The 20,961-nt window shown below is 36.5% G+C and overlaps 1 protein-coding gene across 2 annotated transcripts in view; it reads right to left on the bottom strand.

Annotated features, from left to right (window-relative positions):
* Window positions 1-20,961, bottom strand: part of LOC121325521 (cGMP-dependent protein kinase 1-like) — a 143,069-nt gene that overhangs the window by 84,723 nt on the left and 37,385 nt on the right. For both annotated transcript variants that reach the window (XM_041268077.1, XM_041268076.1), the window contains exon 3: window positions 9,987-10,100. In XM_041268077.1, coding sequence (XP_041124011.1) covers window positions 9,987-10,100 — 114 coding nt within the window. The remainder of the gene's footprint in view (window positions 1-9,986; window positions 10,101-20,961) is intronic.

Genomic DNA, 20,961 nt, shown 5'->3' with positions numbered 1-20,961 from the left:
TCGTTTGTTTCGTAAAGATTTCTCTGTCTCGAGACATATCTCTTGTTAAATTTAGCAAATAAGGCAGAATTAGCAAAAAAACAATTAGGAGGATTAATTATGCGTTTACACTAAAAGGGCATTATTTGAATTACAATCAGGTGATACACAGCACTGTACGAGTCAGTCAACAGTGCGCCTGTGGCACAGCAAAGCTCTGCCCTTTATAAATTGGCAGGGATGGGGTTAAATTCCCCTACCTGCCTGGGTTTATTGTGTTCAGGTGGCTGGGGTTGATTAGTTGATTAGCATAATTAACGATCAATCAGCGCCCAGCCGCCTGACATAAAAGGAGGCCTCAGCTTCCCATGAGGAGAGGAGGGAGCTGAGGAAGCAAGTTGGTGTTTGTGGTTGCTGTTTTTGTGATTTTTCTCTTCCTGTGAAGGCAATCTTTATTTTTGTAAGTTTTGTTTTATTGTTTTTGTTTAAATATCTTTATTTTTGCCCTTGTGCCTTTTTTTGTGTGGTTTTTTTGCAAGCAAGATATTTCAGTTTTTTATTTTTCTTAAAAATATTTCCCAACATAAAACCAATGTCACCTTACAATAATTGATTTTGAGTTTAAGTGTTTTAAAAAAAAAAATCGAACAGAATGAAATTTCAATGTACCATTCATAATTCAGTAATATGAGAGAACTGGTCAGGGGTCTGAATACTTTTGCAAGGCACTGTGTGTGTGTGTGTATGTATGTATATATATATATATATAAAAATCAGAGGATGATTCCGAATCAAAGGCAGAGCCACAATAAATGTCTTGTTTAAATTGAAAGCAAATTGTTGAGATACTTGTGTTGGAATATTGTTTCAAAATTGTATAATACAACAAAAATAATATATTAAAAGAGTTAATGTGTGAATGAATGCTTCTCACTTATAATCTAACGGCAAGTTTTTCAGTATCAAAAGCTTAACGGGAACGCTGATTGGTGTACTTACATATTTTTGTATGTACAGACCTTTTCAATTTGTACATTAACATGTCAAAGAGAACTTAAATGACACTTTTTCTATTAAAGTATACACAGCCAGCCACAAAAACAAGGTCACAGTGCTGGTCTACTGATTTTAATCATTTCCCTGTACCTTCTTGTGACAGACAACGAAGGTAAATCTCCCTACCAACCAGAAAAGGCGCTGTGTAAGGTTGGTTGTAGGTTTTCCCTTCGACTGGCGGACTCGATGGTAGGCGGAAATTGAAAGTCGGTCTTCTTGGAAGACGCGTAGCTGCAAGTACTCCAAACAACTACATGGCGATCAGATACGAGTCAGGCAATGATTGGCTAAACCATGGCAACAGGCTGATTGCAGGGAGGACTTTGGTGGTACAAAGGGGAAGCAGTTACATGAGTGCGGCCCCTTACAGTGTCCTTACTAACGTGCCGGAGAGCTGTGTTTGTTTTTGTGTGTGTGTGTTGATGAGCCAGAGAGCTGCAGCCACAGAGCCAGCAACCCACCAGAGAGCACCATTGTCACTCCACACCGGAGCACAGCACGGAAGCACCCTCACCCCGACCAGGACTGACACACCGGAGCACAGCACTGAAGCATCAGCACCCCGACCAGGACTGAAACACCGGAGCACAGCACTGAAGTATCCTCACCCCAACCAGGACTAAAACACCAGAGCACAGCACTGAAGCACCAGCACCCCGACCCAGACTGAAACACCACAGCACAACACTGAAGCATCAGTACCCAGAACAGGACTGAAACACCAGAGCACAGCACTGAAGCACCAGCACCCCGACCCAGACTGAAACACCACAGCACAGCACTGAAGCATCAGTACCCAGAACAGGACTGAAACACCAGAGCACAGCACTGAAGCACCAGCACCCCGACCCAGACTGAAACACCACAGCACAGCACTGAAGCATCAGTACCCAGAACAGGACTGAAACACCGGAGCACAGCACTGAAGCACCAGCACCCCGACCCAGACTGAAACACCATAGCACAGCACTGAAGCATCAGTACCCAGAACAGGACTGTAACACAAGAGCACGGCACTGAAGCACCAGCACCCCGACCCAGACTGAAACACCACAGCACAGCACTGAAGCATCAGTACCCAGAACAGGACTGAAACACCGGAGCACAGCACTGAAGCACCAGCACCCCGACCCAGACTGAAACACCACAGCACAGCACTGAAGCACCAGCACCCAGACCAGGACTGAAACACCAGAGCACGGCACTGAAACACCAGCACCCCGACCAGGACTGAAACACCGGAGCACAGCACTGAAGCGCCAGTACCCAGAACAGGACTGTAACACAAGAGCACAGCACTGAAGCACTGTCTAAAATATTGTGTATTTTTGTTTCTTTTGGGACAGTAACATAGCTCACATAGGGTACTGCTGCATGCGCAACTTGTAATTTACGTTGTGCTTCGTTCACCCTCAACCATGTGACCATAAACAGGGTGTGGGAGGGGGAGAACACTGAACATAGCGATTACCCTGTGAGAATTAATTGGTGATCCATGGCCAATACCCCACGAACCGTAGGTTTAGGGTTAGGTTATTGTTATGAAATAAACTTTGTTTTAGTACCTAAATTCATCACCCTAGTCATGTGATCGGGCTGTAGCCTATAATGATGATGTTTACTACGGGTTGCACACGCAGCACTACCCTGTGTGAGCTCACTGAGCTGCCTGTGAGAGTCTGTGTCCTGCAGCAATACCCCTCTCGCTATAGGGGGTGTTTTCTTTATTTTTGGATTGAAATAAAAGAAAAATAACCGAACCAGTATGGCACTGGACAGTCGATTATTCCCCACACCACTCACATCCTGCCATGCTTATTTAACTCAAGAATGAAGCGGCTTACTATTTCACCCTCCCTTATTAATTTTCATTTGCTGCTGAATACAATTCAATTGTTTTATCATGTTCTTCCACAGCAATTTTCAGCCCCATCCACCAGACTGTATTCACACACACACACACACACACACACACACACACACACACAATATATATACAGCAAAAGTTCTATGTCAAAATGAACTAGCTTTCTTAAAATAAAACATAATTAGCAAATTATCTGCTCTCTCTGCATCCCAGCACACTTGTGGGGGGTATCACTACCGAGATCTTGATGAAAAGTAGCTAATACAGTATGTGTCTACCGATTAAATAAATAAATGCCTTTCCAACATTCTGCCATGTTGTTCAGATTCAAGTCACTCCTGTCATATTAACAGACCACACATGCCAAGTTATTAAAAACATGCTACAGAATATTACCAATGCAGCTAAGACGTACTCTCTGCCACCTATACTGTATCTCCCCCAATTTAAATGAGTACAGCAATTCAGCTGCCACAAAACACCTGCTAATCTTTCCTCACATAGCCCACTGCTTGACCTGAAGGTTTAAGCTATCAAGTTGCACTAGACTGTTCTATTTTTCCAGTTATTGGTGTCTACAAGTCAACTGCATGGCTGCTGTACCTACATGTTAAAGTATAAGTGATATGTACATTTGAATACTCTTGATAACTTGTTTTAAAGTATTTGATCACATTTAGATTTCTTTGTATATGTATAGGATATCTGATTCCAAGCTATTAGGTAGATATGTATCCAATAAGTGTATTAATTAGATCGTCCATTGCTATTTGTATTTTTAGTGCAAGAGGAATAAATAATGTTAAAACGATTCCCATAGCGAGCTTGTCAGTGTTTTATGACGTGATGCTCGCACTTTTTCTTTTCTTTTTTAGATATGATTTTTAGCTAATAAGTTACCAAGCAGCACAAGGGGTAAAAATGCAAGTGTGGCATACAGGCGGGTGGATGGACAAAAAAGAAAGGTTCCCCAATATACTGATACTGCACACCAAATACTGAAACTGTTAATAACACATAGTAAGAGGTTCACAAGATAAATATAAGTATACCCCCTTCTCCAGGGATGTGCCTCCAGGGAGGAAACTAAGAGTATAAAAAGCAGGTCAAGTTATCCCTTTAATATAAAGGCTTCATCCATTGGGGTTTCTGTGATTACATTCCTGATAGTGAATTTTAAAGTATCTAAAAATACCATGCCTATAGAAAATTCTGCTTAAGTAAGCTTTCCCAGACTAACTTTGAAATTAAGTTACAGAAATCATCAGAGAAAACAATTATGAAATAATGATTTTTGGAAAAAACCCACTAGCAGCATCTAGATTGACATAGCAGCCTGTGTTTATTATAAAACCCACAAAGGAAAATCACGTTATTACTTATCTTCTGTCCAGACGATGCCTTGCATTTGTATCTCTAATCATTGAAGTTTTCAAATACATTATTTCTGAGACTGACAGAATGGTCCTGAACTGGGGGTTCCTGGTCTCCCTAGCTGCTGACATTAGAAGGAGGCAAGTAAACTTCAATCACGGCTGTCAATCACTTAACCACCAGCATTGCTTCTGGGGTGAATTTCTCCCACGCTATTTTTAAGTGGGTAAATGCTATTTTGGAACACTGTGAAATGTAAGTCACCATTCTCATATTGAGTTAATTAGCTTTTCAGGAGGAACCATTGTTTTCTTTACTACAATAGTGAGATGGGTTTAACTAGTGTAAAAAAAAATCTAAAATGTAGAAAGCGCAGCTAGCAAATACCTGTTTGAAAAAGTGATCTTTCTAGTATAGCTGACTAACCCTATTTGGGAAAGATCTGGGAATCAAGAGAATCTAAATGTTTAGAGTTCACTGATGTGCTACAAGCACATCAAAATGAAATATGTAATAGCCCCATTGTTTGCAGTGCCATGGTAATCAGCCCTTTGAAGCGACTATAAAGTTAAACTGAACGCAAGCCAACTCTTTATTACTGTACTTTATATCAGTGGGGATAATATTCAGTAGATAATGGAACCAATAAAAAAAGCCTTATATTTATTAGCCACTTTTAATATGCAGAAAAGCATGATCCTCTATTGTGTGCAAGAGTAAAGCAATATAGTGCACAATGAACATGTGTTTTTCTTCTAGCCGGAACAACTTGAAGCTACAGAATACAGCAGATTTCACAAATGGATTTCCTCTTCTCCCTCCACTAACTCTAAATTGCACATCCTTCTTGCAAAAATGTGGTATTGACTACAGTACCAAACCTGAAAATAGATCTCTGGTCTATGAAATGTCTGAAAAAAAAAGCACAGAAAGAACCAGGGTTGCATCAAGTGAACCTCATGATTTTACAAATGGGGTCCTATTAGTAGTGAGAGGTTCAGATATATTATACTGAATAATATATTAACTGAATTTTAGAAAGTACTAGGCTGGTTAATATTTTAAATGGATTATTACAATTGTGTTCAACATTTGGATGTGTTCTTTTTCTCTGAAATTGTTTAGTCAATATTTTTATTGTTACAAATTGAAAAACAAACAACTTACAATTGCTTACAAGATGTTGAATTACAAAGTACAAAGGCTCTAGTTATTAAATTTCAAAGTGCAAAGGCTCTAGTTTATTTCTCCTTTCAAAACAATAGGAGATCATGTTTTTTGGACCAAAATTCAAAAGTTTGAAACAATTCTTAATCCTTGATTCATTGACTGGAGAGCCTCTTGAGATGTGGGATAGTTATACATCTTAGGATCTGGCTGTATCCATTCCTGAAATTTGATCTGCATCTTTTCACGAAAAGAAAATAGCTCATAAACTGGGTTTTCTTCATCGACAGTGAAAATAATGTTATGCCTCAAAGTAAAAACTGTGTTATAAGAGCTGTATTTTTCCTTTGTTTGATTAGGTGGCACTTTATTTTTACAGGCCTCTCCTGAGCAATTAAAAAAAATAGATCAACTAATGAACAAAGAAGCCAGATTTGTATTAGAATGACACCCTCAAACCCATCACTGATAGTTACTGGCTTCTTTAAATTGGAAGTCGCTGAATTGTAGAAGGCAATTACACTGGGTACTGTTTGTGTGTAAAACTGTAAAAGGCTTGTTGCCAGGTTACCTGGGTTTGTTGCTACAGGTAAATATACCCAAGTGCATTGGAGAAGCCGATCAGCAGTTAGCTACAGCGTGCCTATGGCACAGAAACATCAGATAAATAACCCAAATGTATCAGCTAAGTGAAGAATAATGACCCAGATTCCAAGAATTATTGAAGTATAAATGTTTCTGATCCCAAATTAAATGTATGATGTGATTGTCTTTTAGAGTGATGTTATTTTTAGGGATGTGAAATGACTGCTGTCTGTTTCTGGTCATCTTGTCATGACACTGTAGTAAACTATGCCTCGGTCTCTGAGTTTTTTTCTGGTTAAAGAATGAACAAATAAATAAAATGCCTATTTGAAAAAAACATGCTTGATGAATCTTATGGGGCTACTGAAGGTCCTTGTCTGTTAAGTTAAGGCCAGTCATCCTTCCAATTAGTCATGGCTAGCAGGGCAAAATAATTCCAGAACCTAACCTTAATTTAAAAAAATACATATTTTTCCACTTTAATTACATTCTTTCTTACAACTTTAATTAAATTTCTCCACTCATATATGCCAATTATGTCAGTTATCCATGTTGGCTTTGTAACCAGAATCCTCTGATGCACTCCCTGTGACCTTAATAATGGGCTTATATTGAAACTAGTAATTTCCAGGCCATTATTGGCATTAGAAAAACTGAGGAAACAGCACATTCAATGGGAACACGGATCACACAAAAATTATTAAAAACACAAGAGCACAACAAACACCATCAATTTTGGGTCCACAGAGAAGACTGTGTATGCACCATACATATTCACATTTTCCGGCAGGTTTTTTTGACACATTGAGATGTGTCTGGCAGTTTGTATAGCAATGAAAGAACCACTAACAAAGAACATTGGGTTGTTTTCAGTATCAGATAGAAGTGACGTCACATTAAGATTTGCTATCTGATACAGGAGATACTGCAGATGGATTTATGGTATGAACATCAGGTTCTAGTATAGACAAACACCTGTGTATGTGGGTTTCATAGGCAGGAGTGGAAGTGAATGGGCCGAGACCGTAAGCCATGGTCTGTTTCCATACTGTAGTAGGAGTGCTTGAAGTCCAATGCTGCTTTATTGCAAATGTACAATTAATTTACTTTGTGGTTGCCCCAGGTATGTTTTTTTCAAGCAGGTGACATCATCCGTATCAATATCGAGAACACAGGATGACAGCTACTCAAAATGGAAGGGTTGATGTCATGAATTGGGTTTCTCTGTAATGTGTTGTGGAATACAGCAGGCAAAACATGCACTCTGATTGGCTGAAAGATACTCAACAGTTCATAATATATGTTATATAACAATATATGTGCAACAAGACCAGGGTTTTAGCTATAGAATGTGACAATAAGTAGATAAAAAAGAAGCATGCTCTTGCATTTTCTCTATAGGTCAATCCAGTTAGGTGGCTGACATTTTTGGGCAAATGTCTTAAGCAGTCTTTACATTTATGATATCAATTGCAATTACCTCTCTTTTAAAAATCCAAAGATGCTATTAATGAACCAGTATGCCTTTCTTTCCTGTTTGCTGAGGGCACTGGTAGAATATGAAGGTGAAACATACTGCAGGAAGCTTTTTTTCTGAGATTCAGTATAAATAGTGCAGATGGATGTGTCTCTATGGCAACAAACTACTCAAAGCAAAGCATTTAAATGAGAATCTGGCACAAATTGATTCAGAGGAACGTACCACCTCATGTCTATCGTTTATTTTTTTATTCAAACTTAGTCTTGCAACATTACTGTAGCTTCTTGTGTGTAACAAGGATTTTCTAAATGTTTTAGAGATACTGATTTAAGTGCTGAACTAAATAAGATTTCAGGCCCTCAACTTACCACGTACGTCACTGCCATTCAAACTCCCACTGAGGAGAATCTTCACAGCAAGTCTTTATCTAGATCACCCTGCACCTTACTAAGTATAATTAATACACCACACTAGATATCAAAAGAGCAAAGTGCTTAAGGCACTGCATTGAATTGCATCTGCTTTTCTCCACTGAACAACTACCTCCTCCTTGATACTGCTAAGGGACCATTATACTGAATGGACAGCACTGAAACAGCGTTTATGAACCTCTACATTTTAATCATATCTTTATCTAAATAATTACACTCTAAACTATTAAACTTTTTTTCATACCACTGTCACATATTCCTATTAACTTATTTTTGTTTGTTTTTATCAAAAGTAGAACAGTTTATTTTATGGTCTAATTTGTAGGATTAGTTTTAGTGAAGGGTTTTGAAAATGGGAAACAACAACAAGGGCTTGGTTTTTGTTCATAAACCGGTTTTAAACTTTTGGATAGGTTTATTAACCCACTCTCCTTTTTCAAAGCACTGTTTAATCTAAGATAATTTTAGTACTTTAAAAACATTTCTTAAAACAGTATTTGTGAGGTTTGTGAATAAGGCCTTCAATCCCAAAGAAAGGACACTTTAGCACATTTTAGTATGTAAAATTAAATGACAAATCTGAGCCTTTATATACCACAGCAGTACAACATTCTATAGCCTATCACCACAAAAGCTGCTGCTAAGCACACAAATTAAACGTGCTGCCTAATGGGTGTGGTGAGCACATGGTACATCTTACTTTTGTTGTTTAAAACCTTTGTGTCCAGAAACCAGGAGACAGTAGGAAGCTGTAAAACCTGTAGTTTAGTAGCTTATTTCAGGACAAATTGAGCCAGGTTTCATTTATTATCCTGGTGTCTGGTTATTATGTTGCACTACAGTAATAACTGACTGCATCCAGGACTTTAATTAACCACATAAAACATGAGCCATTTACTTGGCATGGTTTCACAGTATATAACCCCCTGTTATTTAACATTTAGAGGGTGTCTTCTATGAATTTCAATAAGATCTAATAAAGACTGATAGCAATCTGTTTTGATTAGTTTTTTCAATGTACTTGTGTGTCACTTCATAGAACATATTAAATCACTGTAATTTAAATGCATCCCTGCATTTCATGTGCAGGGAATAGAAGTAATGTTTCATAAATAAATACACCAATATCTTTTCTCCTGAACCACATTCATCATTCTATTTGTTATCTGTAGTTTCTGTTTGAGATTCTTTGAGGGAACCTCTAATTACATTAGTTTGGCAAATTAGCTGCCATTATTATATTCATTCCTACATTAGAAAGAAACAGTCTTTATAAATTAAATGCCTCTGTAATTAAAGCTCCTATTTAAATAGTCATTATTTAATTGTGGCATTTAACTAAAAGGCTGCTTTGGCTGAAATCAAGTCAATGTATAATTCCAAATGTTTTACAAAGTCCTGCTCTGTTTGGCTTTGGATCCCATTCATCATTCAGGAAGATAATTAAATCTATTATTTTAAAGAATCTCTCTTACACTCCAGATGGATCAACTCTATAGTAGTTAAAACCCTTAACTGAACACTAGGTTTCAGAATTCAGTTATTTTGAAAGATCGAAAAACAACTGAAGCAACTGCAGCACATGAAGATTACCAAAGTGAATTTCACAAAACAGTTTGCACGTGCTTCTGTGAATAGAAATGTCTATAATGTACGGCATTCAGCTCAGCCAACCTCAAAATTAAGGTAGAAAACCTGGCATCTTTCTACTGCCCCCCACCCCCACCCCAAACATACAGCATGTTTGCAGAGTAATAACAATAAAGCCCACATGTTCATATTCGTGACCTGGTTTGAGTGAAACCACATTCAGTTAACTGTGATATGGGCAGGTAATATGGGTTGCGGAAATGTGTCTCACTGCCAGCAAATTAATATATTCATGATTTGAATTGTAAATTCAGACAAGGTATCAGCATCTAGCTAAAGTCAGTGTCACTATGGAAATACTGGCAAATAAACAATTACTGTGCCAACCATAACAAATAATAATGTTATGTGTCAGGACTCATTAATCCATAGTAGAACCATCTTCATTAAAACTTACTTTTTACTGTCGCAGTCCTAGTGCAGTTGTAAAGGATAGCCAGCTCCCCAAACACCTTGCCTGGTCCCATAGTGCACAGCTTCATACTTTCTTTGGTCACTTCAACCTTGCCATCTGAAAAACAAACAAAACAAATCGACAAACATTAACCTCAACAGTCTGGAATTATTTTTTATAAAAATTACACACATACATGTTATGCTTAAATGAAAGAATGATGTATAAAATGCTTTGCTATGTAGCTTTTAATTTTTACCTTTAATTTGTCAATAACATTAAACAGTCAATCATTAGATATACGGCTGTACAATCATTAGATGTACGATAATATGAAATGCTTCTCATTGAAACATTGTTCTAATTGTGAAACTACCTTTAACTGCCACCTGTAAACTATCCTTGCCATAATATCAGCTGAACTCTGTGAGCGATGCATTACTGTGTATTTTTCTATTACTAGAACTACGTTCTTAACACCCATAAATGCAGGGTTTATTGAGGACAATACACCAAATCAGTTTTCATCAATCCTGATAAAGAGGATGATATGGGCTTTTTCGCACACGGTAATCTGCTGAAGAACTGCAGGATTTAGACAAGGAGCTTTTGAGAGGCTTCTCAAAGAACTATAGTATACTGTATATTGGGGTCTATGGAGTGCCACAGTTGTGAAAAACAACATCATTTAAGTCTGGTGTAGTTTAGTCTGTAAATATGCAAAATCCCTAGGATAATGTTATTTTAATTATTTATAAGACAACAATACCTTATAACACCATTAAGATAAACTGATTAGCTGTTACTAAATACCACATGACTTTTAAACAGTCACATTACTTACTGTTTCTGGTATTATTCATTGTATTTTTTAAACCACAGCAAGTGTTTTTGTATTTTAACCCACACATCTTTGGTTATTATTAAACTGGGGTACTGGTACCCCAGGAAAATCTTCAGCTTTGTATCTGAATGTCATAAATTCTATATGTTTGATAATACAAGTCCCTCTTGATAGCCTGTATTATTAAATTAGAGAAAGCAGCAATGGGGCTGAGAGCGACTTTTATTTAGACAGAAGCTGGCAGCAATTTGTCATTCACAAAGCAAACTGGACAGTTCAGTGTTGGCGGGGTAATGAAATTCTTTATATTGATTAATAACTCTTGACTTCTGGATAAAAAAACATCATAACAATCACAAAATGTACATTAAAAATCAAATCACAATGACCTACATGCACTGTATGTAAGTTTGACAGACACTCAGGAGGATGCCTCCCTACTGTATAACCACAGGTTGTAACATAGTCAATAACAACTGGATAAACGGGTCTCCAGATATAAAACTATAAAGGGTGAATAGACAAACAGCCGGCTTTACTTTATTATGCAAGAGATAACAAACAAATAAAACCCACTGATATGTGTATGTATATATATATACCACCCACTCGATATGTCACAGGGTCCAACATAAATCTGCTATATATCGAGGGTCGCGGGGGAGAGACCCACAGAAAAACAAATAGGCTAACAAATAAATACTGTACAACGACTCCCTCGTTTTATCGAGGGCATCAGGGTCCTGTATAAATCCTCTACGCTATCTGCTTGCTCTCATTTTTCATATAAAAAGCAGCACACCGTTTTAATTCGTACAGTGGAGGTGAATTGCTTCTCAACAACTTAAGCCTCCAATTAATTTCATGAGTCTTCTCCTTTTTCAAATGCACAAACCCGCTGCATTGAAAAAATGCATTGCCAACACAGGAGGCTTGTTGCTAGGGAGCTGACGTTATTGACCTGGGACTTGTGCTAGTGCATTGCCGCCATAAGTGAACACCACTTTTGCTAAAATAAAAATCGCTTCAGAAAGTAAATATTTAATTTGCTTTGTGTTATTGTGCAATGTGTGTGTATATGATCACAGTACGATATTAATGCTTTGCTTTTAATTGTTTTGTATATTTTTGTTTGTGAAATTAAGTGAAATTGCCTATATATTGACCGTAAATATATTGCCTGTAAATTAGACTGTAAAAATGGGGAGCAAACTCCAGGACTGCAATATATATCCTAATCCGCAGTATAGCGAGGGCCGATATAACGAGGGGTGGGTGTATATATATATCTCAAGGTTAGAGTTTTTTTGCATGCAGTTAACAAACTTCAATAGTCAAAGCAATCAAAGGCCAGAATCCATTCACAGAGAAAATACATCCTCCATTGACTATCTGGGGGAAATTAGTTTGAATGTGTTGGCTTAAACTTCAAGCGAACTTATCGACAGATGAGCAAACTGCACTTAATTTTTTTTTTTTTTTTTAATGTATGCAAAGCCTGTGCACCCCTGGTGAACTGAAATCACAGAACTGGGATATTATGTTCCAGTCGCAGGATGAGTCAGTAAAAATTGCACAAGAGAAATGAGAACAAAAACAAAGCATTCTTTGTTGAATGGGCTATTTTTGAAGTGACTTTGGGCTATAAACTCTGCAGAAATCTGGCAACCCTGGGCTGCTTAAATACGACAGATCTTTTCACCAAGATAGGCAATGCTTTTGTCAGCATAAAATTGCTCAGATAGGAAAATATGAGGTAAGAAACAAAATATACAAATTAGAAAAAAAATAAATAAAAGATTGACCATGTTCTGACGCTAGACAGATTACACTACTCTAATAACAATGTACTCTTTCCAGTTTAAATTATTCACAGTAAAGCTCTCTTTTGTGAGTTGCGATGTTCCCCTCCCCTGCCCTTCCACACATCAGTCTCATTTCTAAGCAACCATGTAAATGATAAACAGATATTCCCACAGATCTGCTATAATAAAACAAAAATCAGACTGGCGCTTCCTTGCGTGATTCTATTGCAACAAATCTGTGTCTAGAACACTAAAGATATCCAGGTTCCACAGCATTATACCATTGTGTGATTAAAAATGAAACCACAACTCTGGGCACACATCCAGATGGCGCGCTTTAGAGAAATTCTTGACAATATTCAGTAAACATTAGCAGTAATTCACCACAAATGCATTTCATGAAAAACCATGCTGACGAAAACACTGCAGACAACAAAAATGTAAAGTCAATACTGTAAAACCGATATCTGACAATACTTTGTTTAACGTGACATTTATCAAACAGTAAAAGCTGCCGTTAAGTGGGACTCAACAGCCTTGTCCTACATCAGCTTTTCAGTTTCAATAGCAGTTGCATCACTGCCTTCAATAGCACATCACTCCCACTCCCCCGTCTTGCCCAGCTGCACTGGCTACCTGTAAAGTTCAGGATTATTTTCAAAACTCTCCTGCTCACCTACAATGCCCTTCATCACGCAGGTCCTGAGTACCTCCTCAACATGCTGACCCGCTATGTCCCTGCCCACAAGCTGAGGTCATCCGACTCTGGCCTGCTTGTTATCCCCAAGCAAAAGTGCACCACACTTGGAGAACGCTCGTTTAGCTTCATGGCTCTGACTTTTTGGAACTCTCTACCACCTTTGGTGCGTGATGCTCCCACCATCGCTCACTTTAAATCAACTCTCGAGACCCACATGTTCTCTCTTGCTTTCCATGCTCTTTAAGCCTGATAACTGCTACTAGCTGCTGTGTTGTTGTTACTATCTGATGTATTATGCTATTATCATGTATTATGCATTTTTCACTGTATATCATGTATTATGCATTTCTCTGTATTTAAAGTATTATGGATTTTCTTGTTACTGCATCTTGAAAAGCTCTTTGTGATGGTGGTCCACTATGAAAGGCATTATATAAAATAAATATTGATTGATTGATTGACTGAATAATAATAATTTACTAATAGCAACAGTTTGTGCTTATCTGACTGGCAGCAGTAGGAAAAAAAACAAAACATAAAATGGAAGCAATCTGTTTAAAAATAAAATATAAATTATTAGCATCGCTCCTCAGTCCCAGAATAGCAAAAAAAAAAAAAAAAGATCAACACAGTGTAATGTTTTTTATTTATATATTAATTTTATACACATCGCGGTCTGGATTTGAACCACTGACCCTAAACACTACAGGAAAATACGCTACAGTTTTGCTAAAGGGACGTGTCTTTATTTACACATACAATGTGCCTATTCGGCCAGTAGGAGTCATTCATTACATATTTAATCCTGCTTAGAGACAGTCTGTCCTTGATTGTAAAGCAATTGAGCAGCATATTCTGAACTCAGCAATGAGACACACATCCCGTGTGAGTCGTACCGCTAACATTTAAATGCTAAACGATTTACACCCCTAGCTTGAAGGTATATTACTGCTTTCCTTTATTTAAAAAAATAATAATAATAATAATTGCACCCATGATATTGTCGTGATCCTTTGTTTCAGAACCGTCATCTTTATCTAGACTTGTATAAGAATATACTACATTTCTAATGCGAATATGTAAGTTTCTATTCTTGGCAACAGAGCCTAGTACAGCCTGCAATGTCTTGTGTGTTATGGAGGTATTGCAGTTCAGTTCATTAGTAGATTATCAATAATCAAATCAATTACTCATCATGCCCCTCATACCCCACATAATGGAAAAGCACCATGAATTATAACTGAACCCAAGATACGTTCAGCAAAAACACAGTGATACAATTTATTGTCCTAGAATTCACACATCTCACAAGCAAAGTGTAATTCCCTTATCAGAGAGCAGCAGGAGAAAGTGGCTTGCCGGTATTGAAGAAGGAAATTAATCCTCCTTATTGGTAAAACCCTCCAATTGCTACAGCAATTGAGCTGATGCATCTAGGAGAAATGATAAACTGTTATATTAAAGTCTCATTATGGTATTAATATTTTAACAAAAGGTTTTTAAGCTGTTAAGCAAGGACAGTTGTCTTAGCTAGCTGATTGTTTTGGGGTTTATTTGCTCCCCATGGAAATGCCACAGAGAGCATTTTGTGTGTACAATAGATTAACCCAGAGATACAGTATAATACTACAATCATCACTCCCAGGCTTTAAACATCCTTATTGCATGTACAAAACATGTTTTAGCATGCACAATTAACATCAGTGCAGACTTCTGCAGCAAAACCCTTTAGTTAGAACATAATTCTTGTTTGTTTGATGGGAGATATTTGCAAAGGAACGGAGGCTGATAATGAGAGCTACATCTGAGTAACACAGGAATTAATTAAAAAAGAGCTGGAAAGAAGTTAGCCTGTCATACATTGTCACTCAATACATGGATCTCGAGGCACCTTGAAAAGCTTGTTATGTTCTTTCTTTTTTTAAAAGAAAAGATTATGAAACACTATTATCTCTATTATATATTATTTCCATTTACAAGTTTTAAAGAAACAAAACATGTGCTTCTCCACTCCATACAATTTAGACCCCATGAATACCACTATACAATTAATCTGCAGTAAAACTTTCACTACATCCAGAGTTCTCTCCAGGAATTCTGTACAGCCGGGCGGCAGAACATTATAGGTGGGTGCACTTTTAATGGAAAAATAAACTTGCCTTACCTTAAATATATAATACGACAAAGAATGTGAAAAACGTATTGCCTTTGGTTGCTGTTTTTTATGTTCTACATTTTTTCTTTTTCATGACTGTTTTTTATTATGGTAAATAACAGTGCTTATTTAGGCACTCTACGATTTGACTGGGGAAAGATAACGTAGGGTTCACAGAAAAAAGCAAAACAAAACAAAAAAAAAGGTAACCTTTTCATGTCTATTTTTGTTTTTCGTTGTTCTACTTTTTTTAATGCAACTGTTCATTTTAACCATTTTTTTTAAACAACAGTACTCGCACATGTTTGATCACCATCATAACTGTTGCATGAAACCAGATTGTAATCCAGCACCTTTGCACTTAAGCATTTACATATCAGCTGACAACTGTTCCGCTGATATCCCACCACTCCTTTCTTCTTAAAGGCGTACAGCCTCTATACATGAACCCCCAATATCTCTCTCAAGCATCTGGGTACCTTTTTACAATATCACAACAAAAGGAATATGAGCTTTTTTTTTTTGGTGCATATGTATAGCTATTGTGTACAATATCACCTTACAGTGCAATAATATGACAAAAATGGACTGAATGATAATACCCGAAAATCTTAATATTTAATAAAGTAGCCGGAGCAAATATAATATTAGGCAGTGGATTGTGCCTACCGCTGGCTTATTTTGAAAACCCTGCATTCATTGTCACTATTTTTGCTTTGAAAATAATCGGTTATTTTTTTTTAGCAGTCTAACGTTTTAGCCTCTCAAAGTGCTTAACACAGAAAACCCGCCTCTTCAATTCTCTGACTGGTTGTCAAGATGTAACACAGTTGACATGTGGTTCCAAGATTTTTTTTTCACCCAGCAGCGTGCAAGTGATCTAGTCTGCTAGAAGCACAATCAGTCCTTATTGTTAAATGCATAGTAGCATCTGCAAGACAGGTGGATCAGGTTTTTTCAGCTGGGTAACAGCCACTTGCACGGCTGTAAAGGCCTGGACAGAACCCTGCTTATCAGTAACACAGACATGATGACGTACTACCAAAATAGAGAAACCTAGTTTTATACAAAGGCTGTTACAATAAAAAAATATATATATCTTAGCATATTCTCAACAAAAAAACCTTGACAAGCCTTTTAGTTTTACAACAAGTAACATACATCTGCTCTGCAACATCTGTAAATACAGATGTTAACCATACATTGTTGTGTGCATGTAACAATATAGGTATGTAAGGATGTACTTTACCTACACAAGTGTCCTACAAAGTTGCATTACAATTAGATAAGTGGGGGGTGCAAGTACAGACAGAATGACAAACACCTCCATACATCGTCAGATTCTGATACTCTCAATATCTTGTATTAAGTATGACCTTACCACATAACTGTACAAGAGGGTCTTTAGATAAGTACCAGGGCACACACAACCCTCATACGGCCAACGAACCTGATTTTCCACTGTGCGCAAATGCACCTACGTAATATATCTACCATGGAGGGGGACATTTTTCCTTTAATTTGCAGATAAGGGAAAATATAGGCTAATCAGTACAAATGGATCAACATTTTGAATGAGGACTAAAAATGTGGAAGGACAAATCTCCTGTTGTGGATAATAACATTTTTATTATCACATTTAAACAAATAATACACATAAATGCCTATCTCATTTATCCTTACATAAAAACTGCATAAGGAACGTCTTTAATCACCTTGTTCCCATTAAGAGTTAATTCAATGTATTTAGTACACTTCAATAACACTGCTACGATCAAAAGTTTGAACAGCCCAATGTGGTATAAGGGTGGAAGTTTCATTAACTCCTCGCCTAAAGGTTATTATTAAGCCTAGTTTATTTCAATTGTGAAATGTCCTTTTATAATTATGATTGACTTTATATAGCATTGCCCCATACATTATATTTATGGACTGTTTAAGACTGAACAACTACTGTCTACTCTCATTACTGTCTACTCTCATTACGCAGAAATGTTTGTGTCGTGGGTACAACTCAAGTAGGTTAGTTAGTGAAACTATATTTGATCCGATTTCGCTGCTGATTACCCAGAGGCTGCAATCAGTGAGGAGTGGTCACATATGCATCTAGAACAATTCAAACACCATGCATTCACTGGACCCTATTCATAAAACATGTTTCTCAAGTGTTTAACTTTAGGCTTGAATAAGGGTCATTTGCAGGCAAAGAGTCTGTCTAAAAGGGCTTTCTTTGATTGCATTAAAAAACTAAACAAAATACATGAACCATTCTTTCAACTAGAGGTGGCTAAATATGCAAGATACAGTTGACATGATGTACAGTTGATATGTCAATAGAAGTATGCAGCTCTAATTGTCAAAGCTGTCTATGTATGAGACACATCATGTTAAATCACTGCTGTTCTGACTGTCAGTGATGCCCAGAGATGAAAGGGATAACACTACCTTTCCCTTTTCAAGACAAGGCTAATGAAAATGTTTATTCTCCTTCAGCATACTGTAGCTCTGCATGACAAGAAAACTGTAACACCCTCTAAGGGCTTTGAGATCCCTCTGTATAATAAAGTATGACACAAGCTTATGTTTTGCTATATATACAGCACAGAAATGTTTTATATATTTATATATATATATATATATATATATATATATATATATATATATATATATATATATATATATATATATATATATATGTATATATTGGTGTGTGTGTGTGTGTGTGTGTGTGTGTGTGTGTGTGTATATATATATATATATATATATATATATATATATATATATATATATATATATATATATATATATAATCTTTGTAAATTACCACCAATGAGTATCTGAAATTAACCATCTTAGCAACAAACTCTGACTTGAGCTAGCATTCACACCACAACCTGTTACTACAGAGTGTGACAGATGTAATTTATCAGTCTGAGCTGTAGTGATCTGCACCAAGCATGCTTACACATACGATTTTTTGTTTAAAAATGGAAAATGTGTTTTCTTTTTAAAGATTTATTGTCAGAGGTGATTAAAAAATAAATTAAATCAGTGTTGTCCTCTGTATTTGCCACTTACTAAATATTTAATGTTGATTTGTGTTTATTATATACTGGCCATAACATTGGGAATATCTTGATGCTAATTATTATGATAGTACAATAAATAAACTAATTTAAAAAAGACCACAAAATGGTTTGTTTAATGCAACATTCCAGATTCACAGATAAAATACTGAATGACATTGAGCTGCAGCACATTTAACCTGTTAACTTGTTAGTTAATGTATAGCTATATAAGTAAAGGAAGCAGTATTGTCACATTTTATTAATATACTGTGGCCTTTTATACAGTATGTTGTAATAATCTTAGTGATGCTTTGTTTTAAACCACAATAATGTATACCATTTTGAAAAAGAAAAATAATTGTAAACAATTGTCATTAAACTGTGGATGAATTGTACAGCCTCCATGGGAAACCAGGATGGCACAGAATCAACATGTTCTGGATAAGTGACCATTCTTCAATGGTTTGCACCTCAAATTGCTTTAGGAAAGTTGTGAGTGAAAAGCTGCATCAAAGTCTGATCTACAGAATTGTCTGTTGAATTAGCATTTTGACCTGTCCTTATTAAATAGCTGGTACAATTTTGAATAAAGAAACACCTGTCAACCGAGCACCCTTTATCAGACAAATTATGAAGGCATGTTGGTTATGTTACAGTGAGGCATGTATTATTGAAGATTTCATCTACCTAAATACTTGGTCAGTCAAAAGAGTGTGAAACACATTGCAGGTTTCAATTGTTTTTGTCCAACTCTGCAATTGAGAATTCTTAATATTCCCATTATACAATAGGGATGTCATTTAAGCCTCCCAATAGCAATTGATTAATTGGGCACACAAAACTGAATAGTTCGAATAAATATCGATGACTGTGTTGCCCAAATACATTTTCACTCCATTGCTACACAGTGAAATCACATACACTACATAGTGAAATCTCACACACTACATACTGAAATCACATACACTACAAACTGAAATCTCATACACTACACACTGAAATCACATACACTACACACTGAAATCTCATACACTACACACTGAAATCACATACACTACACACTGAAATCTCATACACTACACACTGAAATCTCATACACTACACACTGAAATCTCATACACTACACACTGAAATCTCATACACTACATACTGAAATCTCATACACTACACACTGAAATCTCATACACTACACACTGAAATCACATACACTACATACTGAAATCACATGCACTCCATACTGAAATCTCATACACTGCCTGTTAAAATTGACTTATAATGAAATTCTAACAACAATTATTTGAAAGTCAAGGCCTTTGTTTTGGTGTAACGGTGTAGAATAATTTTTCCCACTGAAAATGAAGATTATCTTTTTTTTTGTTGAGTTGTGCTTTCATACATTGGCTTTTGACAAAACATGTGAAAAGCAATGAAGAGGATATTGTGAATTACTTTAATGGGGTACTCTGTTGCCTTGAACAAACAACAAGGCACGAGTTCAACAATTAAATTATTATTCTGGAGCGTCTACACAGACACCTTGACCATACAAGAACAGTAAATTCAATGCTTTCTGTGTTCAATTCTTTCACTGGCGAACCAGAACATGTTAACACGAGCAGGAAAAGAACCGCATATCCACTGTCCTCTTCATAATGTTATTAACTATGCACGTTACAAAAATGTAACTATTGAATCAATTTTCCAGTATTCATATTGATATAACGATGAATGGAATTGATCGAAAAATCGATTTTCGATTTTTTATGCATTGTACCCAAGCATTTTCCTTTGCTATTTATACCGTGTACGTTTCTCACTACTGCTCAGAACATGTAAGTCACCCTTCTTCTTTATTAGTAGCAGAGATTTGTGGGAATTGGTTTTCCTTGTTCCTCTCCTCTTTGCTCGTCTGTGTAGCCTCCTGGACAAGTACTGTATTTCTTTCTTTAATAATCTCCTTTCACTCCAGGTATTGCTTTTTTTAAACTAAATATTCTTCTTTTAACAACTGTGATTTCTGCTCCGAGCACCATAACCTTTTAGTGACCATTAAATTACCCAGATGTTTTTGAAAGTCATTTAATTTGCAGGCAGGTGTGGAAAAAATGCTGTAAAGTAAGAATGCTTTAAAAAATAGACATGTTAATAGATTATATTTATCAATTAACTAAATGCAAAATGAGTGAACAGAAGAAAAATCTAAATCAAATCCATATTTGGTGTGACCACCCTTTGCCTTCAAAACAGCATCAATTCTTCTAGGTACACTTGCACAAAGTCAGGGATTTTGTAGGCATATAGTCAGGTGTATGATTAAACAATTATACCAAACAGGTGCTAATGATCATCAATTCAATATGTAGGTTGAAACACAATCATTAACTGAAACAGAAACAACTGTGTAGG

Source organism: Polyodon spathula, chromosome 13, assembly GCF_017654505.1.
Source record: "Polyodon spathula isolate WHYD16114869_AA chromosome 13, ASM1765450v1, whole genome shotgun sequence".
In the NCBI taxonomy this organism is placed as follows: domain Eukaryota; kingdom Metazoa; phylum Chordata; class Actinopteri; order Acipenseriformes; family Polyodontidae; genus Polyodon; species Polyodon spathula.
This window is presented reverse-complemented; position numbering and strand designations above follow the sequence as displayed.